The 26823-nt window shown below is 44.7% G+C and overlaps 1 protein-coding gene across 1 annotated transcript in view; it reads right to left on the bottom strand.

Annotated features, from left to right (window-relative positions):
- The window catches only part of LOC123369013 (mucin-17-like), a 112524-nt gene that overhangs the window by 31881 nt on the left and 53820 nt on the right, over window positions 1-26823 (bottom strand). The window contains exons 29-45 of the mRNA XM_045014391.1: window positions 26110-26172; window positions 25113-25163; window positions 23778-24128; window positions 19334-19630; window positions 18300-18791; window positions 15313-15804; window positions 13871-14362; window positions 13366-13404; window positions 11589-12080; window positions 10147-10638; window positions 8705-9196; window positions 7778-8269; window positions 6884-7375; window positions 6379-6417; window positions 4600-5091; window positions 1613-2104; window positions 171-662 (exon numbers count right to left, since the gene is read on the bottom strand). Of these exons, the coding sequence (XP_044870326.1) occupies window positions 171-662; window positions 1613-2104; window positions 4600-5091; window positions 6379-6417; window positions 6884-7375; window positions 7778-8269; window positions 8705-9196; window positions 10147-10638; window positions 11589-12080; window positions 13366-13404; window positions 13871-14362; window positions 15313-15804; window positions 18300-18791; window positions 19334-19630; window positions 23778-24128; window positions 25113-25163; window positions 26110-26172 (6252 nt within the window). The remainder of the gene's footprint in view (window positions 1-170; window positions 663-1612; window positions 2105-4599; window positions 5092-6378; window positions 6418-6883; window positions 7376-7777; window positions 8270-8704; window positions 9197-10146; window positions 10639-11588; window positions 12081-13365; window positions 13405-13870; window positions 14363-15312; window positions 15805-18299; window positions 18792-19333; window positions 19631-23777; window positions 24129-25112; window positions 25164-26109; window positions 26173-26823) is intronic.

Below are 26823 nucleotides of genomic sequence, written 5' to 3'. Positions count from 1 at the left end.
AGCAGAGAGCAAGGCCAATGAAGAAAAATATTCCCCATGCCTTTCGCCATCTAGGTACCAAAGTGTAACACTTCAGTTATGTTTGGCTGAAGAAGTCTACGTAGCGTCACAACGAGTTGTTATACCAGTAATTGGCCAGGTACGGAAAGATAGCAATGACTAAAATGTACCTGTTGGTGTTGATCCCGTTGTGGTCTTAGTTGACTTAGTAGTTGGAGAAACTGTCGTCAGCGTAGTTGTTTTTGTGGTGATCGGGGTGGTGGACTCAGATGCGGTGGTCTCCGGAGAAGTACTGGTCGGGGCCGTCGTCGTCAGAGTGACGGTTGTGAGTGGAGTTGGTGTGATGGTTGTGGTGGGCGTGGTAAAGGGAGTGGAAATGGTAGGGGTTGACTTTGATGTTGTGCTCTCTGGTGAGCTAGTGGACAAGGTAGTCGTGGTGAGAGTGAGGGTTGTGGGTGTAGCTGGTATGGGGGTTGTACTGGTTTCAGTAGACTTGGTGGAAGATGTAGTCATTGTCAGAGTTGTGCTTCTTCGACTTGTTTTGGCTGAGGAGGTTGGGCTGGTTTCTGTTGACCCAGTGGTTTTGGATGTTGTAGAGACAGATGTGGTTGGTGTTGTTTTCCTGGTACTTCTCGTTGTTGGGGTTTCTGCAGTCTTAGTTACTGTGAGGGAGAAATGTGAATCGATATGGTGATGTTGACAAGAATATGGAAGATTGCAGAGGAAGAGTTTACTAGGAGTAAATAATTGTATCATTATGAACAGGGGTTTTAGAATGAGGGCAAATGTGTGCTAGATGAATAGCAATTTTTTTTGGAAACAATTGCGAAGTGGCCCTCTCTCATTCTGCAGTAATAGAGAATGGACCAGCGGTTGAAATAAATGACTTAATTACCAACCGTTGTAAAACTGCACCCATTTGCAAGGGTGTTTACTGGTTGGGAAAGTAGTGTGAGGGGGATACTTTCAATCATTCTGAGGGTCTAAAGTCAAAACAGATGAACAAGGCTGATCTAGAATTCAGTTTTTACCCACCAATTGTGGAACTCTCCCCTTGAGACAAGAGTAGTATATCTAGGTAACTCTTTTCATGTAAAGCAAGAGTGTAAATAAAAGAAAAAAGCTTGAATCCTGTCAGTGTGACTAAATGAAGTAGACCAAAATCATCAACTGTGGCTGAGAAATTGACCTCACTGGGAAACAAAATCAATGGACTGGAGTGCATCGACGAGAGAGAAAGCAACCACATTGTTTGACTCGTCTCTGCAACCCATTTGAAACTCTTTTGGTCTCTTTCCTTTCAGCCACGTTGAGAGGAAATGGTTCTCAGTATGTGCCTTTCTCAGGAAGGTATAGAGACTGGACTGCACTGGAATGAAGCGGGTGTATTGGTCTCTGTGTGCGTACCCAGGTATAAGTTTGAGTGAAATATCTACAAGGATCTATGCAACCCTAATGCTTAAGCATCTGAAAAGGAGGTGTGATATGTTGGAAGAGTGAGCTTTGTGTTGTGAGAAAAAGCAAGTTAGATAGAAGAGGAAATATGCTGTGTTTACAGCATACACTTCCCACATGAATGGGCTTCAGACGCCTATGGTGGAGGTTTGTTTACCTGTTGGTGTTGATCCCGTTGTGGACTTAGTTGATTTAGTAGTTGGAGAAACTGTCGTCAGCGTAGTTGTTTTTGCGGTGCTCGGGGTGGTGGACTCAGATGCGGTGGTCTCCGGAGAAGTACTGGTCGGGCCCGTCGTCATCAGAGTGACGGTTGTGAGTGGAGTTGGTGTGATGGTTGTGGTGGGCGTGGTAAAGGGAGAGGAAATGGTAGGGGTTGACTTTGATGTTGTGCTCTCTGGTGAGCTAGTGGACAAGGTAGTCGTGGTGAGAGTGAGGGTTGTGGGTGTAGCTGGTATGGGGGTTGTACTGGTTTCAGTAGACTTGGTGGAAGATGTAGTCATTGTCAGAGTTGTGCTTCTTCGACTTGTTTTGACTGAGGAGGTTGGGCTGGATTCTGTTGATGCAGTTGTTTTGGAAGTTGTAGAGACAGATGTGGTTGGTGTTGTTTTCCTGGTACTTCTCGTTGTTGGGGTTTCTGTGGTCTTAGTTACTGTAAGGGAGAAATATGAATCGATATGGTGACGTTGACAAGAGTATGGAAGACTGCAGAGGAAAAGTTTACCAGGACTAAATAATTGTATCACTATGAACAGGGGTTTTAGAGTGAGGGTAACTTTCTGCTAGATCAATAGCAATATTTTTTACTAACAATTGCGACGTGGCCCTCACTTATCCTTTAGTAATGGAGAATGGGTCAGTGGTTGAAATGAATGCCCTAATTGCCAACCGTTTTAAAAATCTAGACATTTGCAAGGGTGTTTAGTGGTTCAAAAAGTAGTGGGAAGGGACAATTTAAGTTATTTTGAGTGGTTAAAGTCAGAACAGATGATCAAGGGTGATATTCAATCTTGATTTTACTCATCGATTGTGGAACTCTTCCCTTGAAACAGGAGTACACCTCTACCCCGACAGAATGCAACACGATATAATATTAATTTGGATATAACGTGATAAAGCAGCGGGGAGCCCCGGGCCCTTTAAAGTGCCACCCGAGCCCTGCTGCTTTACCACGTTATATCCAAATTCATGTGGAGCCCTGGGTCCTTCAAATCACTGCCCGAGCCCCGATGCCAGAACTCTGGTGGTGATTTAAAGGGACCGAGGCTTCCCACAGCAGCTTGAGCATTGGGTCCTTAAAACCCCCCGCCGGGGCTCCGGCAGCCAGGCTCGGGAGGTGATTTAAAGGGCTAGAGCTCTGGCCACTGCGGGGAGCCTCAGGCCCTTTAAATCCCCGCCGGGGCTCTGGCAGCTGGGCTCAGGCGGTGATTTAGAATGGTCAGAGGCTCCAGCTGCTGCGGGGAGCCCTGGGCCCTTTAAATCCCTACTCAAGCCCCACTGCCGGACCTTGGGCAGCGACTGAATCTGATATAACACAGTCTCACCTACAAGGCGGTGAGATTTTTTGGCCCCCAAGGACCGCGTTATACCAGGGTAGAGGTGTAGTATTTCTAGGTGACTCCTTTCAAGCAAGGAGTGGGGGTGCCCCAAGGGTCGGTGTTGGGGCCGGTTTTATTCAATATCTTCATTAACGATCTGGAGGATGGTGTGGACTGCACCCTTAACAAGTTTACAGATGACACTAAACTGGGAGGAGTGGTTGATACGCTGGAGGGTAGGGATAGGATACAGAGGGACCTAGACAAATTAGAGGATTGGGCCAAAAGAAATATGATGAGGTTCAACAAGGACAAGTGCAGAGTCCTGCACTTAGGACGGAAGAGTCCCATGTACTGCTACAGACTAGGGACCGAATGGCTGGGCAGCAGTTCTGCAGAAAAGGACCTAGGGGTTACGGTGGACGAAAAGCTGAATATGAGTCAACAGTGTGCCCTTGTTGCCAAGAAGGCTAATGGCATTTTGGGTTGTATAAGTAGGGGCATTTCCAGCAGATTGAGGGATGTGATCATTCCCCTCTAGTCAGCACTGGTGAGGCCTCGTCTGGAGTACTGTGTCCAGTTTTGGGCCGCACACTACAAGAAGGATGTGGATAAATTGGAGAGAGTCCAGCGGAGGGCAACAAAAATGATTAGGGGGCTATAACACATGACTTATGAGGAGAGGCTGAGGGAACTGGGATTGTTTAGCCTGCAGAAGAGAAGAATGAGGGGGGATTTGATAGCTGCTTTCAACTACCTGAAAGGGGGTTCCAAAGAGGATGGATCTAGACTGTTCTCAGTGGTAGAAGATGACAGAACAAGGAGTAATGGTCTCAAGTTGCAGAGGGGGAGGTTTAGGTTGGATATTAGGAAAAACTTTTTCACTAGTAGGGTGGTGAAGAACTGGAATGGGTTACCTAGGGAGGTGGTGGAATCTCCTTCCTTAGAGGTTTTTAAGGTCAGGCTTGACAAAGCCCTGGCTGGGATGATTTAGTTGGGTTTGGTCCTGCTTTGAGCAGGGGGTTGGACTAGATGACCTCCTGAGGTCCCTTCCAACCCTGAGATTCTATGATTCTATGATTCTATGAAAGCAAGAGTGTAAAGAAAAGAAAAAAGTTTGATTCCTGTCAGTGTGACTAAATGATGTAGACCTTACCAAATCATCAACTGTGTCTGAGAAATTGACCTAATTGAAAAACAAATTTCATGGACTGGAGTGCATCAATGAGAGAGAAAGCACCCACATTGTTTGACTTGTATATGCAACCTATTTTAAACTCTCTGGGTGTGTTTCCTTTCAGCGACATTGAGAGGAAATGGTTTTCAGTATGTGCCTTTTTCAGGAAGGTATACAGATTGGATTGCACTGGAATGAAGCGGGTGTATTGGTCTCTGTGTCCGTACCCAGGAATTAGTTCGACTGACATATCTACAAGGATCTATGCAATCCTAATGCTTAATAATCTGAAAAGAAGATGCAATATATTGGAAGAGTTAGCTTTATGTTGTGAGAAAAAGCAAGTTAGATAGAAGAGGAAATATGCTGTGTTTACAGCATTCACTTCCCACATGAATGGGCTTCAATCGCCTATGGTGGAGGTTTGTTTACCTGTTGGTGTTGATCCCGTTGTGGTCTTAGTTGACTTAGTAGTTGGAGAAACTGTCGTCAGCGTAGTTGTTTTTGCGGTGCTCAGGGTGGTGGACTCAGATGCGGTGGTCTCCGGAGAAGTACTGGTCGGGGCCGTCGTCGTCAGAGTGACGGTTGTGAGTGGAGTTGGTGTGATGGTTGTGGTGGGCGTGGTAAAGGGAGTGGAAATGGTAGGGGTTGACTTGGATGTTGTGCTCTCTGGTGAGCTAGTGGACAAGGTAGTCGTGGTGAGAGTGAGGGTTGTGGGTGTAGCTGGTATGGCGGTTGTACTGGTTTCAGTAGACTTGGTGGAAGATGTAGTCATTGTCAGAGTTGTGCTTCTTCGACTTGTTTTGGCTGAGGAGGTTGGGCTGGATTCTGTTGACGCAGTGGTTTTGGATGTTGTAGAGACAGATGTGGTTGGTGTTGTTTTCCTGGTACTTCTCGTTGTTGGGGTTTCTGCGGTCTTAGTTACTGTGAGGGAGAAATGTGAATCGATATGGTGACGTTGACAAGAATATGGCGGATTGCAGAGGAAGAGTTTACTATGAGTAAATAATTGTATCATTATGAACAGGGGTTTTAGAGTGAGTGCACTGTTGTCCAAGATCAGGGTTTCTCAAACAGGGGTCTCCGCTTCTATAGGGAAAGGCCATGGTGGGCTAGGCCGGTGTTTTTCCCTGCCTCGTCCGCAGGTCTGGCTGAGCACGGCTCCTACTGGGTGCGGATCGCTGCTCCGGGGTAATGGGAGCTGCTGGAAGCAGCGTGGGCTGAGGGACGTACCGGCCACCACTTCCAATGGCCCGGAGCAACGATCCGAAGCCAGTGGCAGCCCCGATCGGCTGGACCTGCTGAAGGGGCAGGTAAACACACCAGCTCGGCCCGCGAGGGGCTTTCCCTACAGAAGCAGCGACCCCTGTTTGAGAAACCCTGTGCTAGATTAAAAGCGACAAAATTGGGTAAACAATTTGGAAGTGGTGCCCTCATATCTTTAGTATTGGTGATATTTGGGAACATTGAAAATTGGTATCTTAACAGCCAATGTTGTGAAAATAACAATATTGCATAAAAGCAAATGCATTTTTTGTTTTGTAAAGGAACCCAGACATTTTTGGAAAGGAGAATCTTGTGATCTGTTGTGGTGGTTTAAATCCTCCAGATGGAAGATATATAGGGCGTCAACAACCCATGTCTGACTTTTGTAAAATAGTGTTTGTCTTTCTGGAAGGTTTTGTGTTATGTTTGTTGCTTCTTTGAGGTACGTTGATCTAAAGCTTTCTGGGTTACCTCCCATACCTCCAGAGAGATAAACTCTTATTCCTATGCCACCAAATGTTTCTAAAACAGATTATGCTTGCAGACATTTACCAACCCACTGAAAATGAATGCTGGATTATTTATTCTTGCAAGTTTAGGTCCCTATTGGCGGAGGATGCTGAATGTGTTCTGCTTCCCCTGTTGAAGCTATGTGTGGGAACTGGAATCTCTTCACCTCTCCGGGTAGGGTTCTTCATGCTTTGTTAACTCCCTAGCTCTGTTTAGCTCTTCAGATGAGGGCACAGCTAGATCTGTGGAACCCTCTGTCTGCTTTTTAGGCCCAGAAAAGATACTAAGGTGCAGGGAGCTATTTTAGCTTCCAGAGGGCATCTTGCCCCTAGTGTCTTAGCAACTTTATCTGGAAGGGCTCAATATGAGGGTCTAAAATCGAGACAAGCAAGGCTAATCTGTAACTCTTATTTTACAAACTGACTGTCAACTCACCAGGTGAGGATGGAGTAGTAGGTTTAGTTGGCTCCTTTCCTGCAAAGGAAGAGTGAAGAGAAAAGAAAAAGGGTTGAATCCCGGGAAGGTGACTAAATGAAGTAGGCCTTCCTAAACCATCAATCAATGCAATTATATTGGCCTAAGTGGAAAATGCTCCTTGGCAGTGAGTACCACAGCAAGGAGACGGGGCTACGCCTCCTAGCGAGATGATTGGGCCTCCATGCTCTCCCAGACGGGAGTGACTGCAAGGAACTGTGGAAGGAGACCTTTGCCAATTAGTCTGAACAGAGAAATGTCAGAAGGAGCTGGGTAGGGGTCGGGAGGGGATGGGGAGCAGAGAGCAAGGCCAATGAAGAAAAATATTCCCCATGCCTTTCGCCATCTAGGTACCAAAGTGTAACACTTCAGTTATGTTTGGCTGAAGAAGTCTACGTAGCGTCACAACGAGTTGTTATACCAGTAATTGGCCAGGTACGGAAAGATAGCAATGACTAAAATGTACCTGTTGGTGTTGATCCCGTTGTGGTCTTAGTTGACTTAGTAGTTGGAGAAACTGTCGTCAGCGTAGTTGTTTTTGCGGTGATCGGGGTGGTGGACTCAGATGCGGTGGTCTCCGGAGAAGTACTGGTCGGGCCCGTCGTCGTCAGAGTGACGGTTGTGAGTGGAGTTGGTGTGATGGTTGTGGTGGGCGTGGTAAAGGGAGTGGAAATGGTAGGGGTTGACTTTGATGTTGTGCTCTCTGGTGAGCTAGTGGACAAGGTAGTCGTGGTGAGAGTGAGGGTTGTGGGTGTAGCTGGTATGGGGGTTGTACTGGTTTCAGTAGACTTGGTGGAAGATGTAGTCATTGTCAGAGTTGTGCTTCTTCGACTTGTTTTGGCTGAAGAGGTTGGGCTGGTTTCTGTTGACCCAGTGGTTTTGGATGTTGTAGAGACAGATGTGGTTGGTGTTGTTTTCCTGGTACTTCTCGTTGTTGGGGTTTCTGCGGTCTTAGTTACTGTGAGGGAGAAATGTGAATCGATATGGTGATGTTGACAAGAATATGGAAGATTGCAGAGGAAGAGTTTACTAGGAGTAAATAATTGTATCATTATGAACAGGGGTTTTAGAATGAGGGCAAATGTGTGCTAGATGAATAGCAATTTTTTTTGGAAACAATTGCGAAGTGGCCCTCTCTCTGATTCTGCAGTAATAGAGAATGGACCAGCGGTTGAAATATCTACAAGGATCTATGCAACCCTAATGCTTAAGCATCTGAAAAGGAGGTGCGATATGTTGGAAGAGTGAGCTTTGTGTTGTGAGAAAAAGCAAGTTAGATAGAAGAGGAAATATGCTGTGTTTACAGCATACACTTCCCACATGAATGGGCTTCAGACGCCTATGGTGGAGGTTTGTTTACCTGTTGGTGTTGATCCCGTTGTGGACTTAGTTGACTTAGTAGTTGGAGAAACTGTCGTCAGCGTAGTTGTTTTTGCGGTGCTCGGGGTGGTGGACTCAGATGCGGTGGTCTCCGGAGAAGTACTGGTCGGGCCCGTCGTCGTCAGAGTGACGGTTGTGAGTGGAGTTGGTGTGATGGTTGTGGTGGGCGTGGTAAAGAGAGTGGAAATGGTTGGGGTTGACTTTGACGTTGTGCTCTCTGGTGAGCTAGTGGACAAGGTAGTCGTGGTGAGAGTGAGGGTTGTGGGTGTAGCTGGTATGGGGGTTGTACTGGTTTCAGTAGACTTGGTGGAAGATGTAGTCATTGTCAGAGTTGTGCTTCTTCGACTTGTTTTGGCTGAGGAGGTTGGGCTGGTTTCTGTTGACGCAGTGGTTTTGGATGTTGTAGAGACAGATGTGGTTGGTGTTGTTTTCCTGGTACTTCTCGTTGTTCGGGTTTCTGCGGTCTTAGTTACTGTGAGGGAGAAATGTGAATCGATATGGTGACGTTGACAAGAATATGGAAGATTGCAGAGGAAGAGTTTACTAGGAGTAAATAATTGTATCATTATGAACAGGGGTTTTAGAATGAGGGCAAATGTGTGCTAGATGAATAGCAATTTTTTTTGGAAACAAGTGTGAAGTGGCCCTCTCTCATTCTGCAGTAATAGAGAATGGACCAGCGGTTGAAATCTGTGTCCGTACCCAGGTATACGTTTGAGTGAAATATCTACAAGGATCTATGCAACCCTAATGCTTAAGCATCTGAAAAGGAGGTGCGATATGTTGGAAGAGTGAGCTTTGTGTTGTGAGAAAAAGCAAGTTAGATAGAAGAGGAAATATGCTGTGTTTACAGCATACACTTCCCACATGAATGGGCTTCAGACGCCTATGGTGGAGGTTTGTTTACCTGTTGGTGTTGATCCCGTTGTGGACTTAGTTGACTTAGTAGTTGGAGAAACTGTCGTCAGCGTAGTTGTTTTTGCGGTGCTCGGGGTGGTGGACTCAGATGCGGTGGTCTCCGGAGAAGTACTGGTCGGGCCCGTCGTCGTCAGAGTGACGGTTGTGAGTGGAGTTGGTGTGATGGTTGTGGTGGGCGTGGTAAAGAGAGTGGAAATGGTTGGGGTTGACTTTGACGTTGTGCTCTCTGGTGAGCTAGTGGACAAGGTAGTCGTGGTGAGAGTGAGGGTTGTGGGTGTAGCTGGTATGGGGGTTGTACTGGTTTCAGTAGACTTGGTGGAAGATGTAGTCATTGTCAGAGTTGTGCTTCTTCGACTTGTTTTGGCTGAGGAGGTTGGGCTGGTTTCTGTTGACGCAGTGGTTTTGGATGTTGTAGAGACAGATGTGGTTGGTGTTGTTTTCCTGGTAGTTCTCGTTGTTGGGGTTTCTGCGGTCTTAGTTACTGTGAGGGAGAAATGTGAATCGATATGGTGATGTTGACAAGAATATGGAAGATTGCAGAGGAAGAGTTTACTAGGAGTAAATAATTGTATCATTATGAACAGGGGTTTTAGAATGAGGGCAAATGTGTGCTAGATGAATAGCAATTTTTTTTGGAAACAATTGCGAAGTGGCCCTCTCTCATTCTGCAGTAATAGAGAATGGACCAGCGGCTGAAATAAATGACTTAATTACCAACCGTTGTAAAACTGCACCCATTTGCAAGCGTGTTTACTGGTTGGGAAAGTAGTGTGAGGGGGATACTTTCAATCATTCTGAGGGTCTAAAATCAAAACAGATGAACAAGGCTGATCTAGAATTCAGTTTTTACCCACCAATTGTGGAACTCTCCCCTTGAGACAAGAGTAGTATATCTAGGTAACTCTTTTCATGGAAAGCAAGAGTGTAAATAAAAGAAAAAAGCTTGAATCCTGTCAGTGTGACTAAGTGAACTAGACCAAAATCATCAACTGTGGCTGAGAAATTGACCTCACTGGGAAACAAAATCAATGGACCGGAGTGCATCGACGAGAGAGAAAGCAACCACATTGTTTGACTCGTCTGTGCAACCCATTTGAAACTCTTTTGGTCTCTTTCCTTTCAGCCACGTTGAGAGGAAATGGTTCTCAGTATGTGCCTTTCTCAGGAAGGTATAGAGACTGGACTGCACTGGAATGAAGCGGGTGTATTGGTCTCTGTGTCCGTACCCAGGTATAAGTTTGAGTGAAATATCTACAAGGATCTATGCAACCCTAATGCTTAAGCATCTGAAAAGGAGGTGCGATATGTTGGAAGAGTGAGCTTTGTGTTGTGAGAAAAAGCAAGTTAGATAGAAGAGGAAATATGCTGTGTTTACAGCATACACTTCCCGCATGAATGGGCTTCAGACGCCTATGGTGGAGGTTTGTTTACCTGTTGGTGTTGATCCCGTTGTGGACTTAGTTGACTTAGTAGTTGGAGAAACTGTCATCAGCGTAGTTGTTTTTGCGGTGCTCGGGGTGGTGGACTCAGATGCGGTGGTCTCCGGAGAAGTACTGGTCGGGCCCGTCGTCGTCAGAGTGACGGTTGTGAGTGGAGTTGGTGTGATGGTTGTGGTGGGCGTGGTAAAGGGAGTGGAAATGGTAGGGGTTGACTTCGACGTTGTGCTCTCTGGTGAGCTAGTGGACAAGGTAGTCGTGGTGAGAGTGAGGGTTGTGGGTGTAGCTGGTATGGGGGTTGTACTGGTTTCAGTAGACTTGGTGGAAGATGTAGTCATTGTCAGAGTTGTGCTTCTTCGACTTGTTTTGGCTGAGGAGGTTGGGCTGGTTTCTGTTGACGCAGTGGTTTTGGATGTTGTAGAGACAGATGTGGTTGGTGTTGTTTTCCTGGTACTTCTCGTTGTTGGGGTTTCTGCGGTCTTAGTTACTGTGAGGGAGAAATGTGAATCGATATGGTGACGTTGACAAGAATATGGAAGATTGCAGAGGAAGAGTTTACTAGGAGTAAATAATTGTATCATTATGAACAGGGGTTTTAGAATGAGGGCAAATGTGTGCTAGATGAATAGCAATTTTTTTTGGAAACAATTGCGAAGTGGCCCTCTCTCATTCTGCAGTAATAGAGAATGGACCAGCGGTTGAAATAAATGACTTAATTACCAACCATTGTAAAACTGCACCCATTTGCAAGGGTGTTTACTGGTTGGGAAAGTAGTGTGAGGGGGATACTTTCAATCATTCTGAGGGTCTAAAGTCAAAACAGATGAACAAGGCTGATCTAGAATTCAGTTTTTACCCACCAATTGTGGAACTCTCCCCTTGAGACAAGAGTAGTATATCTAGGTAACTCTTTTCATGTAAAGCAAGAGTGTAAATAAAAGAAAAAAGCTTGAATCCTGTCAGTGTGACTAAATGAAGTAGACCAAAATCATCATCTGTGGCTGAGAAATTGACCTCACTGGGAAACAAAATCAATGGACCGGAGTGCATCGACGAGAGAGAAAGCAACCACATTGTTTGACTCGTCTCTGCAACCCATTTGAAACTCTTTTGGTCTCTTTCCTTTCAGCCACGTTGAGAGGAAATGGTTCTCAGTATGTGCCTTTCTCAGGAAGGTATAGAGACTGGACTGCACTGGAATGAAGCGGGTGTATTGGTCTCTGTGTCCGTACCCAGGTATAATTTTGAGTGAAATATCTACAAGGATCTATGCAACCCTAATGCTTAAGCATCTGAAAAGGAGGTGCGATTTGTTGGAAGAGTGAGCTTTGTGTTGTGAAAAAAAGCAAGTTAGATAGAAGAGGAAATATGCTGTGTTTACAGCATACACTTCCCGCATGAATGGGCTTCAGACGCCTATGGTGGAGGTTTGTTTACCTGTTGGTGTTGATCCCGTTGTGGACTTAGTTGACTTAGTAGTTGGAGAAACTGTCGTCAGCGTAGTTGTTTTTGCGGTGATCGGGGTGGTGGACTCAGATGCGGTGGTCTCCGGAGAAGTACTGGTCGGGCCCGTCGTCGTCAGAGTGACGGTTGTGAGTGGAGTTGGTGTGATGGTTGTGGTGGGCATGGTAAAGGGAGTGGAAATGGTAGGGGTTGACTTTGACGTTGTGCTCTCTGGTGAGCTAGTGGACAAGGTAGTCGTGGTGAGAGTGAGGGTTGTGGGTGTAGCTGGTATGGGGGTTGTACTGGTTTCAGTAGACTTGGTGGAAGATGTAGTCATTGTCAGAGTTGTGCTTCTTCGACTTGTTTTGGCTGAGGAGGTTGGGCTGGTTTCTGTTGACGCAGTGGTTTTGGATGTTGTAGAGACAGATGTGGTTGGTGTTGTTTTCCTGGTACTTCTCGTTGTTGGGGTTTCTGCGGTCTTAGTTACTGTGAGGGAGAAATGTGAATCGATATGGTGACGTTGACAAGAATATGGCGGATTGCAGAGGAAGAGTTTACTAGGAGTAAATAATTGTATCATTATGAACAGGGGTTTTAGAGTGAGTGCACTGTTGTCCAAGATCAGGGTTTCTCAAACAGGGGTCTCCGCATCTATAGGGAAAGGCCATGGTGGGCCAGGCCGGTGTTTTTCCCTGCCTTGTCCGCAGGTCTGGCTGAGCACGGCTCCTACTGGGTGCGGATCGCTGCTCCGGGGTAATGGGAGCTGCTGGAAACAGCGTGGGCTGAGGGACGTACCGGCCACCACTTCCAATGGCCCGGAGCAACGATCCGCAGCCAGTGGCAGCCCCGATCGGCTGGACCTGCTGAAGGGGCAGGTAAACACACCAGCTCGGCCCGCGAGGGGCTTTCCCTACAGAAGCAGCGACCCCTGTTTGAGAAACCCTGTGCTAGATTAAAAGCGACAAAATTGGGTAAACAATTTGGAAGTGGTGCCCTCATATCTTTAGTATTGGTGATATCTGGGAACATTGAAAATTGGTATCTTAACAGCCAATGTTGTGAAAATAACAATATTGCATAAAAGCAAATGCATTTTCTGTTTTGTAAAGGAACCCAGACATTTTTGGAAAGGAGAATCTTGTGATCTGTTGTGGTGGTTTAAATCCTCCAGATCGAAGATATATAGGGCATCAACAACCCATGTCTGACTTTTGTAAAATAGTGTGTGTCTTTCTGGAAGGTTTTGTGTTATGTTTGTTGCTTCTTTGAGGTACGTTGATCTAAAGCTTTCTGGGTTACACCATACCTCCAGAGAGATAAACTCTTATTCCTATGCCACCAAATGTTTCTAAAACAGATTATGCTTGCAGACATTTACCAACCCACTGAAAATGAATGCTGGATTATTTATTCTTGCAAGTTTAGGTCCCTATTGGCGGAGGATGCTGAATGTGTTCTGCTTCCCCTGTTGAAGCTATGTGTGGGAACTGGAATCTCTTCACCTCTCCGGGTAGGGTTCTTCATGCTTTGTTAACTCCCTAGCTCTGTTTAGCTGTTCAGATGAGGGCACAGCTAGATCTGTGGAACCCTCTGTCTGCTTTTTAGGCCCAGAAAAGATACTAAGGTGCAGGGAGCTATTTTAGCTTCCAGAGGGCATCTTGCCCCTAGTGTCTTAGCAACTTTATCGGGAAGGGCTCAATATGAGGGTCTAAAATCGAGACAAGCAAGGCTAATCTGTAACTCTTATTTCACAAACTGACTGTCAACTCACCAGGTGAGGATGGAGTAGTAGGTTTAGTTGGTTCTTTTCCTGCAAAGGAAGAGTGAAGAGAAAAGAAAAAGGGTTGAATCCCGGGAAGGTGACTAAATGAAGTAGGCCTTCCTAAACCATCAATCAATGCAATTATATTGGCCTAAGTGGAAAATGCTCCTTGGCAGTGAGTACCACAGCAAGGAGACGGGGCTATGCCTCCTAGCAAGATGATTGGGCCTCCATGCTCTCCCAGACGGGAGTGACTGCAAGGAACTGTGGAAGGAGACCTTTGCCAATTAGTCTGAACAGAGAAATGTCAGAAGGAGCTGGGTAGGGGTCGGGAGGGGATGGGGAGCTGAGAGCAAGGCCAATGAAGAAAAATATTCCCCATGCCTTTCGCCATCTAGGTACCAAAGTGTAACACTTCAGTTATGTTTGGCTGAAGAAGTCTACGTAGCGTCACAACGAGTTGTTATACCAGTAATTGGCCAGGTACGTAAAGATAGCAATGACTAAAATGTACCTGTTGGTGTTGATCCCGTTGTGGTCTTAGTTGACTTAGTAGTTGGAGAAACTGTCGTCAGCGTAGTTGTTTTTGCGGTGATCGGGGTGGTGGACTCAGATGCGGTGGTCTCCGGAGAAGTACTGGTCGGGGCCGTCGTCGTCAGAGTGACGGTTGTGAGTGGAGTTGGTGTGATGGTTGTGGTGGGCGTGGTAAAGGGAGTGGAAATGGTAGGGGTTGACTTTGACGTTGTGCTCTCTGGTGAGCTAGTGGACAAGGTAGTCGTGGTGAGAGTGAGGGTTGTGGGTGTAGCTGGTATGGGGGTTGTACTGGTTTCAGTAGACTTGGTGGAAGATGTAGTCATTGTCAGAGTTGTGCTTCTTCGACTTGTTTTGGCTGAGGAGGTTGGGCTGGTTTCTGTTGACGCAGTGGTTTTGGATGTTGTAGAGACAGATGTGGTTGGTGTTGTTTTCCTGGTACTTCTCGTTGTTGGGGTTTCTGCGGTCTTAGTTACTGTGAGGGAGAAATGTGAATCGATATGGTGACGTTGACAAGAATATGGAAGATTGCAGAGGAAGAGTTTACTAGGAGTAAATAATTGTATCATTATGAACAGGGGTTTTAGAATGAGGGCAAATGTGTGCTAGATGAATAGCAATTTTTTTTGGAAACAAGTGCGAAGTGGCCCTCTCTCATTCTGCAGTAATAGAGAATGGACCAGCGGCTGAAATAAATGACTTAATTACCAACCGTTGTAAAACTGCACCCATTTGCAAGGGTGTTTACTGGTTGGGAAAGTAGTGTGAGGGGGATACTTTCAATCATTCTGAGGGTCTAAAGTCAAAACAGATGAACAAGGCTGATCTAGAATTCAGTTTTTACCCACCAATTGTGGAACTCTCCCCTTGAGACAAGAGTAGTATATCTAGGTAACTCTTTTCATGTAAAGCAAGAGTGTAAATAAAAGAAAAAAGCTTGAATCCTGTCAGTGTGACTAAGTGAACTAGACCAAAATCATCAACTGTGGCTGAGAAATTGACCTCACTGGGAAACAAAATCAATGGACCGGAGTGCATCGACGTGAGAGAAAGCAACCACATTGTTTGACTCGTCTCTGCAACCCATTTGAAACTCTTTTGGTCTCTTTCCTTTCAGCCACGTTGAGAGGAAATGGTTCTCAGTATGTGCCTTTCTCAGGAAGGTATAGAGACTGGACTGCACTGGAATGAAGCGGGTGTATTGGTCTCTGTGTCCGTACCCAGGTATAAGTTTGAGTGAAATATCTACAAGGATCTATGCAACCCTAATGCTTAAGCATCTGAAAAGGAGGTGCGATATGTTGGAAGAGTGAGCTTTGTGTTGTGAGAAAAAGCAAGTTAGATAGAAGAGGAAATATGCTGTGTTTACAGCATACACTTCCCGCATGAATGGGCTTCAGACGCCTATGGTGGAGGTTTGTTTACCTGTTGGTGTTGATCCCGTTGTGGACTTAGTTGACTTAGTAGTTGGAGAAACTGTCATCAGCGTAGTTGTTTTTGCGGTGCTCGGGGTGGTGGACTCAGATGCGGTGGTCTCCGGAGAAGTACTGGTCGGGCCCGTCGTCGTCAGAGTGACGGTTGTGAGTGGAGTTGGTGTGATGGTTGTGGTGGGCGTGGTAAAGGGAGTGGAAATGGTAGGGGTTGACTTTGACGTTGTGCTCTCTGGTGAGCTAGTGGACAAGGTAGTCGTGGTGAGAGTGAGGGTTGTGGGTGTAGCTGGTATGGGGGTTGTACTGGTTTCAGTAGACTTGGTGGAAGATGTAGTCATTGTCAGAGTTGTGCTTCTTCGACTTGTTTTGGCTGGGGAGGTTGGGCTGGTTTCTGTTGACGCAGTGGTTTTGGATGTTGTAGAGACAGATGTGGTTGGTGTTGTTTTCCTGGTACTTCTCGTTGTTGGGGTTTCTGTGGTCTTAGTTACTGTGAGGGAGAAATGTGAATCGATATGGTGATGTTGACAAGAATATGGAAGATTGCAGAGGAAGAGTTTACTAGGAGTAAATAATTGTATCATTATGAACAGGGGTTTTAGAGTGAGGGTAACTTTCTGCTAGATCAATAGCAATATTTTTTACTAACAATTGCGACGTGGCCCTCTCTTATCCTTTAGTAATGGAGAATGGGTCAGTGGTTGAAATGAATGACCTAATTGCCAACCGTTTTAAAAATCTAGACATTTGCAAGGGCGTTTAGTGGTTCAAAAAGTTGTGGGAAGGGACAATTTAAGTTATTTTGAGTGGTTAAAGTCAGAACAGATGATCAAGGGTGATATTCAATCTTGATGTTACTCATCGATTGTGGAACTCTTCCCTTGAAACAGGAGTACACCTCCACCCCGACAGAATGCAACACGATATAATATTAATTTGGATATAACGTGATAAAGCAGCGGGGAGCCCCGGGCCCTTTAAAGTCGCACCCGAGCCCTGCCGCTTTACCACGTTATATCCAAATTCATGTGGAGCCCTGGGTCCTTCAAATCACTGCCCGAGCCCCGATGCCAGAACTCTGGTGGTGATTTAAAGGGACCGAGGCTTCCCACAGGAGCTTGAGCATTGGGTCCTTAAAACCCCCCGCCGGGGCTCCGGCAGCCAGGCTCGGGAGGTGATTTATATGGTCAGAGCTCTGGCCACTGCGGGGAGCCTCAGGCCCTTTAAATCCCCGCCGGGGCTCTGGCAGCTGGGCTCAGGCGGTGATTTAAAATGGTCAGAGGCTCCAGCTGCTGCGGGGAGCCCTGGGCCCTTTAAATCCCTACTCAAGCCCCACTGCCGGACCTTGGGCAGTGACTGAATCTGATATAACACAGTCTCACCTACAAGGCGGTGAGATTTTTTGGCCCCCAAGGACCGCATTATACCAGGGTAGAGGTGTAGTATTTCTAGGTGACTCCTTTCAAGCAAGGAGTGGGGGTGCCCCAAGGGTCGGTGCTGGGGCCGGTTTTATTCAATATCTTCATTAACGATCTGGAGGATGGTGTGGACTGCACCCTTAGCAAGTTTACAGATGACACTAAACTGGGAGGAGTGGTTGATACGCTGGAGGGTAGGGATAGGATACAGAGGGACCTAGACAAATTAGAGGATTGGGCCAAAAGAAATATGATGAGGTTCAACAAGGACAAGTGCAGAGTCCTGCACTTAGGACGGAAGAATCCCATGCACTGCTACAGACTAGGGACCGAATGGCTGGGCAGCAGTTCTGCAGAAAAGGACTGAGGGGTTACGGTGGACGAAAAGCTGAATATGAGTCAACAGTGTGCCCTTGTTGCCAAGAAGGCTAATGGCATTTTGGGTTGTATAAGTAGGGGCATTTCCAGCAGATTGAGGGATGTGATCATTCCCCTCTATTCAGCACTGATGAGGCCTCGTCTGGAGTAATGTGTCCAGTTTTGGGCCCCACACCACAAGAAGGATGTGGATAAATTGGAGAGAGTCCAGCGGAGGGCAACAAAAATGATTAGGGGGCTATAACACATGACTTATGAGGAGAGGCTGAGGGAACTGGGATTGTTTAGCCTGCAGAAGAGAAGAATGAGGGGGGATTTGATAGCTGCTTTCAACTACCTGAAAGGGGGTTCCAAAGAGGATGGATCTAGACTGTTCTCAGTGGTAGAAGATGACAGAACAAGGAGTAATGGTCTCAAGTTGCAGAGGGGGAGGTTTAGGTTGGATATTAGGAAAAACTTTTTCACTAGTAGGGTGGTGAAGAACTGGAATGGGTTACCTAGGGAGGTGGTGGAATCTCCTTCCTTAGAGGTTTTTAAGGTCAGGCTTGACAAAGCCCTGGCTGGGATGATTTAGTTGGGTTTGGTCCTGCTTTGAGCAGGGGGTTGGACTAGATGACCTCCTGAGGTCCCTTCCAACCCTGAGATTCTATGATTCTATGATTCTATGAAAGCAAGAGTGTAAAGAAAAGAAAAAAGTTTGATTCCTGTCAGTGTGACTAAATGATGTAGACCTTACCAAATCATCAACTGTGTCTGAGAAATTGACCTAATTGAAAAACAAATTGCATGGACTGGAGTGCATCGATGAGAGAGAAAGCACCCACATTGTTTGACTTGTATATGCAACCTATTTTAAACTCTCTGGGTCTGTTTCCTTTCAGCGACATTGAGAGGAAATGGTTTTCAGTATGTGCCTTTTTCAGGAAGGTATACAGATTGGATTGCACTGGAATGAAGCGGGTGTATTGGTCTCTGTGTCCGTACCCAGGAATTAGTTCGACTGACATATCTACAAGGATCTATGCAATCCTAATGCTTAATAATCTGAAAAGAAGATGCAATATATTGGAAGAGTTAGCTTTATGTTGTGAGAAAAAGCAAGTTAGATAGAAGAGGAAATATGCTGTGTTTACAGCATTCACTTCCCACATGAATGGGCTTCAATCGCCTATGGTGGAGGTTTGTTTACCTGTTGGTGTTGATCCCGTTGTGGTCTTAGTTGACTTAGTAGTTGGAGAAACTGTCGTCAGCGTAGTTGTTTTTGCGGTGCTCAGGGTGGTGGACTCAGATGCAGTGGTCTCCGGAGAAGTACTGGTCGGGGCCGTCGTCGTCAGAGTGACGGTTGTGAGTGGAGTTGGTGTGATGGTTGTGGTGGGCGTGGTAAAGGGAGTGGAAATGGTAGGGGTTGACTTGGATGTTGTGCTCTCTGGTGAGCTAGTGGACAAGGTAGTCGTGGTGAGAGTGAGGGTTGTGGGTGTAGCTGGTATGGCGGTTGTACTGGTTTCAGTAGACTTGGTGGAAGATGTAGTCATTGTCAGAGTTGTGCTTCTTCGACTTGTTTTGGCTGAGGAGGTTGGGCTGGATTCTGTTGATGCAGTTGTTTCGGAAGTTGTAGAGACAGATGTGGTTGGTTTTGTTTTCCTGGTACTTCTCGTTGTTGGGGTTTCTGCGGTCTTAGTTACTGTGAGGGAGAAATGTGAATCGATATGGTGACGTTGACAAGAATATGGAAGACTGCAGAGGAAAAGTTTACCAGGATTAAATAATTGTATCTCTATGAACATGGGTTTTAGAGTGAGGGTAACTTTCTGCTAGATCAATAGCAATATTTTTTACAAACAATTGCGACGTGGCCCGCTCTTATCCTTTAGTAATGGAGAATGGGTCAGTGTTTGACTCGTCTCTGCAACCCATTTGAAACTCTCTGGGAAATTGTTTTCAGTATGTGACTTTCTCAGGAATGTATAGAGACTGGATTGCACTGGAATGATGTGGGTGTATTGGCCTCTGTGTCCGTACGTAGGTATTAGTTCGAGTGAAATATCTACAAGGATCTATGTTACTGTAATGCTTAAGAATCTGAAAAGGAGCTGCGGTATGTTGCAAGTCTGAGCTTTGTGTTGTGAGATAAAGCAAGTTAGTTAGAAGAGGAAATATGCTGCGTTACACCATACACTTCCCACATGAATGGGCTTCAATCTCCTATGATGGAGGTGTGTTTACCTGTTGGTGTTGATCCCGTTGTGGACTTAGTTGACTTAGTAGTTGGAGAAACTGTCGTCAGCGTAGTTGTTTTTGCGGTGCTTGGGGTGGTGGACTCTGATGCGGTGCTCTCTGTTGAGCTTGTGGGTAGAGATATCGTTATTAGAGTTTCAGTCGTGTGCGCAGTTGGCGTGACAGTTTTTCTGGTTTTCGTTGACCTAGTGTATGTAGTAGGCGGTTGTGAAGTAGTTGGTGATGTCTTTGTAATAGTTGGTGTTGTAATGGTTGTTGTCATACGTGGAGTTGTAAGTTTCTTTGCTTTTTAAAGAAAATATATTATATTAATATAGTTGTAATAATATGATATATAGAAGAATATATGGACAATTTTGGAAAGTATGAACTAATGATAGGTGCAGCTGTTAATGTCACTTATTTTTAAGGTTGCCCGATGCTTCCTATTGTAAAGCCCTATTTCCAGTTGGCTATAACTTTGCCAACTTTAATTATTTGGCTGAAACTTTCTATTCCCTGTGCCTTCATCAACCTCAATTTTTCTGGAAAATCTGCCCCTATTGGTTCATGTTATTAGGTTTTGAAAAATCGCATTTCACACATCCTCAGTGAAGACTTCTTTGATTCTTTGTCAAGTAGATGGAACTATGTATTCCATATAGGTAAGCATGCCCAGTGCACCAAAGCCAGAAAACTCTGCCTACTAGTACCCATAGGGCAATGCTGATATCCTGTGGCCCTAGCCCCTCCCATAGTTATATAATGGCTGCACCACCCCAACCCCCACTCAGTTCATTCTCACACCCCTCAGCTAGACTTCACATTTTCAGTCTGAGCTTTCTGAGAGATTTTTCTTTTTTCCTCTAGATAACAGTTAGTAGTATCTCAGGTATAGCTTAGTGTTAGTGTAGTGGTAGTTAGAGTAGTTGTCTGCTGTGTGTCATGCCCCCAACAGAGTTCAAGCATTGTCCATCATGTTGGGGGGGCATTCCCAACAGTGATCCCCACATGAGATACTTGTTATAGCTCGGCAAAGGACACACTAAGGAATGGTGTTCCATTTATAACTCACTTATAGATTGGGAGGGATAGCTCGGTGGTTTGAGCATTGGCCTGCAAAACCCAGGGATATGAGTTCAATCCTTGAGGGGGCCACTTAGGGATTTCAGGCAAAAATCAGTACTTGGTCCTCCTGGTGAAGGCATGAGGCTGGACTCAATGACCTTTCAAGGTCCCTTCCAGTTCTAGGAGATAGGTATATCTCCTATTATTATTAAAAGAGGACGCAGGTGGCAAGAGACTTATAACTGAAGCAGCACCTTCTTGGAGCAGCTTATGAGGCCTGGTTTGGCATCTATGCCTTGGTGTAATTTGTGACTGCCTTGGGAACTAGCAGGTGATGCTGCTCCACATTCAAACCCTGCTGTTTCCTGCAAAGGGAAGATGATTCATTCTCCTTCCTCTGGTGCAGGGAGGAAGAGCTTCCATAAAACTAATTGGGAGCACTCCAGAGCTCAGGGAGACTCTTTCTCATTTTACAAGAGTGCTGACCAGCACTGTACTCCTTCTGGCACGCAGGATAGAAAAGGCCCATTTACCTGCTCCACAGTATTGCTCTGAGATCAGCAAAAGCTTGTACCATCGACTCTTGTTCTGGCCAGGGGAGTGTCCATTGAGTCCAGTACTGATGACGTCAGCACCAGCACTGACTGTCTCCACACTGGTGGCATATCAGGTGGCTTCAGACCTGCTTTGCCCCTCACTCTCTGACTCTCTACTAGTTCAGCAGTTTTCCAGCACCATAGTTTCTACCACTTTGCTCTCCGTTGTGCCCGTGGCACCTTCAAGCTATATCACATTGCTGCCAGGTTCATTGGCACTGCAGCTCATACCACCCACAATGGAATTGAGGCTGACACCAAGCTCGGCACCAAAGTCCTCCTCAATGCTGGTGCATCCCTTGACACAGTCACTGCTCTGGCAGCAGATCTTGTTATCGAGCTTGGTACCATCATTGACCTCAGTGCTAGCACCTCCTTGAGTACTGGGTGGAAGTGTGTCTTGCTCAGTATCACTGGTGTCAAGTCCCTTTTCCTCTTCGGCACTGATGCTGTCCCCATTTTGGACTTTGGATGAGTCTGATTGTTTGTTTGCCTCATCAGGGATGGCTCTCCTGTTGTCAACAGGGTCTCTCCAGGACTCCTTGAAATCCAGGTGTCATCCTCCCCTTCTTCCTCACCCAATAGGCACCAGAGACCATCTTTGGATCACTATGGGTAACAAGATTGGCATTGTTCCTGCAGTCAAGACAGGGCTCTTGCCCAGTGCCCACTGGTCATCAATGCCATATTCATTTGCCCAGTGGCCTCCTTGGGATGCTCGTTGGTCTTTGAGGTCTCATTTGTTGACCTGCTCCACAGCAAGATCACGAGTTCCGTTGATGGCTCCTGTTCCTGAACCATTGCAGCTAGAAGTGACCACTGAACCTGTCCCCTCTGGGCCTTCAGGATTATCTGACTGGTTCCTGTTGTTCAAGAACAGGATCCATTGTTGGCACAGCAAACCACTTCTTCGTCCTCTCCAGATGACTCTACTGTGCCAGGCTTCTCCTCTTCCTTGATGCCTGGGGACTTACAGACATATCAGGACTTCCTGAGGTATATGGCCACTATCTTAGGCATCCAGGCTGAATTTCTGCAGGAGGATTTGCATAAGCTGCTGGATATTCTTCACTCATCACACGATCCACCTCCTGATAAATGAGGCTCTCTTGGAGCCAACAAAGGCCCTCTGGAACACTCCCACATCATTGCCTCCCACAGCAAAACATGCATAGAAGCAGTATCTCATCCCCCATGTGGGATTTTGAGGGTTTCTACTCCCACCTGGCCCCTAACTCTTGTGGTAATTGCAGAAAATGACAGGACATAACAGGGAAGGTATAAACCTATGGCTAAGGGCAAGAAGTCCAAAAGGATGGACTTGATAGGGAGGAGGCAGATTTATTTCTACTATTTCCTCCAGATGTGCATCATGAACCAGAAGGCATTGTTCTCTAAATAGAACTTTGTTAATTGGGCGGCTATGTCTAAGTTGAGGACAAGTTGCCAGAATCCTCCAGGGAAGAGTTTAAGGCATTCATTTCACTGGGCTTTATTGTAACCAAGACTTTATTACAGTCATCCATGGAGGTGGCAAATGCCTCAGGCAAAATTATGGCATCAGATGTGATCATGAGGAGGGCCTCATGGCTGCAGAATTCACCCAATGGACTTAACTTTTGATGGTTGGGTTTTGTTTTTGGAAAAGACTGATGGGACCCTGCAGTCTTCTAAGAAGGGCTGCCACTTGGTCCTTTGTACATATGTTTACAAACCACTATGCTGTTGCTACTGCATCCAGCTAAGGTGAAAACTTTGGGAAGGCAATCCTGCAGTCCTTGTTTAAATAGACTCCAAGCCCCACCTTCTGTGAGTACTACTTGTGAGTCACCTACATCGAATACATGGCTGCATCCACTCAAAGAAGGAAAAAAGGTTACTTAACTATATTATAACAGTTGTTCTTCAAGATGCAATGCAGATGTGCATTTCACAACCCACTCTGTGTTCCCCTCTGCACTGCGGTCTGTGCTCCGGATATTCGGTGCAAAGGAAGTTAGGAGGGCGAGGGAGGTGCTGCCCTTATGTAGCCAGGGGACGGACTAGGGCCACAGGCTGCAAGTGCTGCCAATATAGATACTGCTGGCTTCTATGTTCTGGGTGTATGCACACCCACATGGAATACACAGCTGCATCACATCTCTAAGAACAATAGTTACAATACAGGTAACTAACCATTTTTTAGAAGCTAAATTCCCTTAAGATGCTATCTGCATTGCTCATGTCCAAGTTTGGTGCGGAGCACGACTTTCTCTGCAATTGCAGTTCTTGCAAGTTGAGGATGCTCCTACTTTTAGTATTTATTTTAGTGCACGACAAACTGAAATTAGAGTCCTCTGCTGTTCACAATAAAGTTTCACTTTCATGGCATTTATATAACAAACAAAACATGAATTGTTAATATTGACAGTGCTGTTTGAATAGGTAAGATTTTCAGTTCTCTAGGCATAAATGATGTATATTGCAAAAATCTAAGGATAGGGAATAACTTTTTTATTTTTAAAAGAGCACAGTATTGCGTGTACAATTTGTACAATAGAATGGGAATTAAGTCTAGGTAAAATTAGTGGTGCTTCCTGTGTCTCTCATAAACTCAGTCTTTCTTGAATATGGATTGAATTTCATAGTGACACAAAACCCCATATTCTTCACACTTTTAAATGCTTCCATTCTGCAGCCTACACATGTTTTTTTTAAACAGTGTACTTTTTTTAAACATGCAGACAATTGGATACATGTAATTTATTAGAAACAATGGCAGTAATGAGAAAAAACCCAAAACAACGTACCAGTTGTTGAGATGACTGTGACTGTAGGGGTGATTGGCGTTTCTGAGGTTGGTGATATGGTTCTTTTGGTGGTGGTTATTGGTGAAGTAATCTCAGTTACTGTTATGATTGGGGTAGTTGACAGTGTTGTCTTTTTCGTAATGGTGGTTACTGGTATGGAGTGAGTAGTGGATTTGATTGTGATAGGTGTTTTTATGGTTACTTTTGTAGTAGATAGGGTGGTTGGTGCAGTGCTTAAAATAGTGTGCATGGTGGACTCTGTAGATGTAGTGGCTGTTGGTGGTACGGTAGTAGTTGGTGTTTCAACTGTAGTAGTGCTTCTTGGTGTTTTAGTTTGTACTGTTGTTGTTACTACAAGAAAAAATAATAGAAATGTGGATATTGAGTACAAGAAATACATTTATAGATATTCATTACTAAAAATTATGTCATATGAATAGAAAAATTATTTTAGGAAGAAGTAATATTACAAATATCTTTGTAATTTGACACAACTTAACTACTCTCCCCTTCTCTGTCCCTCTTAATAATGTACTGATAAATGACCCAGAGTAGGAAGATGTCACAAAAACTTTATTCATTTTTTCTTTCTTCAATATACTTTTAAGTTATTTCAGCATTCATAAATAATGCTAACAGCTATGGAAATTAGTCTATTATCCTCTGAATTTTACAGCGTGGACAGTTGGCACTGTAATCTTTTCAACACTGCCCTTCCATTGGCCTTGATTTTACAAACACATACTCTTGCTTTGTGTTCCAGTGACATCATAGGAATTCCACGCGAGTGTAAGGGTCAGCAACTTTAGATCTCTTTAACATATTGGGCGAGTATGTCTTGACTGTTATGTAGAATGAGCACTTCTAAGATTGAGAGACTGTTTGATCTCCGGACACGATCAGTCATTAGTCTCTGAAGACTACCAACTAGTCACAATTGTGATGCATACACCTCTCCACTAAGAACTGGGCTGAGACTACTGATTAATTTCATATACGAGTAGGCCAAGTCAGGTGATAATTGTCTTTTGTCGACCTCAGCTTGTCCTGAATTTTAATCAGTAGAGATATCTCATTGCTAATGTCTTGAAGCATTCAGTAATCACAATCCCGCTATAACTTCCTTCTGAATTTAAGACAAAACGTTCAAGAGAGTTTTGTATAATGCCAAGATATATTTCATTATTGTATCTTAAGCATTTCAAAGGAAGGTGAAATAATCTTACAAGGACAAAAAAGTGCTTACTATTGAAAATGAGAAGTCAATAATATATATCTGGAAGATAATATGTGACTATTATATCACATATTATTTCCACTGACTACAGAACTCACCTGTTGAAGGTGTAGAGGTTTCAGGGGTTGTCCTAATGGGCTCAGGTCCTACTGTGTACAGATAGAAGAAAAGTTTTAACATGTGAAAGAGAACAAATTAAGAAGCTATTTCAAAGGGGAGAGTTTACAGAATGAGTGAAAAATGAAAGAATTGCAACAGTCAGCAAGACATCCCTGAAAATGCTCAATTCTTATACATTTCATTGCAAATCTTTATTTCAGTAGAAACAAACAATATTGAGGAAATCAGTACTTTGTTTTAATGGCCATGCTTTTTCTATCTTTGTCACTATGTTCATATTTAAGGATAGCTTTATTTCTCAGGAAAATGTATATATGGATTTTTTGCAGATTGTATAGACCCAATAACTAGGAGCCTGGAATGAAGGTTGTTACTATATAACATGGAAATGGCCCTGGATCCAAGATCTGGATGCAGATCCAAATTTTGCAGCTTTGGCCCTATCTGTAATATTATCTACCTATCTATATTTTTATAAGATTCCCCATCACTGTGATATAGGGGGACCACTTTCAAAAGTAATATAAAGCAGGCATGTTAGAAAAAGGAACTTGTTAGATAAAGTCTAGGAACCGGATTCTGTCCAGTGCCAGAACTCTGCTCACTGTGGGAAAGGTGTCAGGGAGCCAGTTATTTTCAGGAGCACTGAGGCATTTATAAAATGCTCAAGCTTAGAATGAGGGTAACCTTTCATCACAGCTATTAAAATCAATGTGAGCTTTCCAACTACTATTGAATTTACAATGCTTCACAGCTTGACGTTTTTTAGTTGCCTGTTTTCATTTAACCATCTGATGACGAGTTAGCAGTAGAGCAATGCAATTATTACAGAGGAGATTTGTGCTTGGATGAGCAGTTATTATTAACCAATAGTTATTAAGAACAAACTCCTCCTTCAAAGTATTCAGTTTATTCAATTTTCAATGCTTCTAGCTTTTGCAGAGAAAGAGAGTGACGGTATAAATCTCTACTTACTGCAGGGCTTGCACTGTCCCTCCTCGTGATCAAAGTATTCATTGTGTGAGCAGTTGTAACAGCCTGGAGATTGTGGAGAGAAGTTCATTATTCAGTCCTCAGATAATAGCAGTTTTCTATAACCTTTCTTCCTAATATACCAATATAATAATATGAAGTTAACAGAAAATGAACATGTCTTGCCCAAAAGCTGTGTCTGTCATTTAACCAGTGGCATCTACAAACTCCTTAAGGACATTTCTCTTGATATGGTAAGAATTAGAAGCTTCACATTCAAGACAGGCTGAGCTCATTAAAGCCCTCAGTGTACTATGGAGTCTATGTCAATTACTTATCACTGTGATATTAGTAAGAGAAGGTGAAAATGAACATACTACAGTAAGACTATGTAACCACTGCTCCAAAAATTATGCCAGTGGAAACATCATTGTCTTAACCATTGGTTAATACAATAAAGATAACTGTTGCATTATTATTTTCAGCTTTATAAAGTCATTGTGACAGATATTGCAACCACATGCAATATCTTTGAGGACCATATTGTATTAAATTAATGAATGGTTTATATAACACTGTAGGCCAGGGACTGTATGCAACTCCAGGTGGGGAGCTTACCACAGCTCCTCCAGGAACCAAAAAAGTGAGGTGTGATGAAAGTGAATCACTCAGGTTGTAAACACCTCTGGAGAAGCGTCACACCAAAGTCAGCTTGCA

The sequence above is a fragment of the Mauremys mutica genome, chromosome 4, assembly GCF_020497125.1.
Source record: "Mauremys mutica isolate MM-2020 ecotype Southern chromosome 4, ASM2049712v1, whole genome shotgun sequence".
NCBI lineage: Eukaryota > Metazoa > Chordata > Testudines > Geoemydidae > Mauremys > Mauremys mutica.
This window is presented reverse-complemented; position numbering and strand designations above follow the sequence as displayed.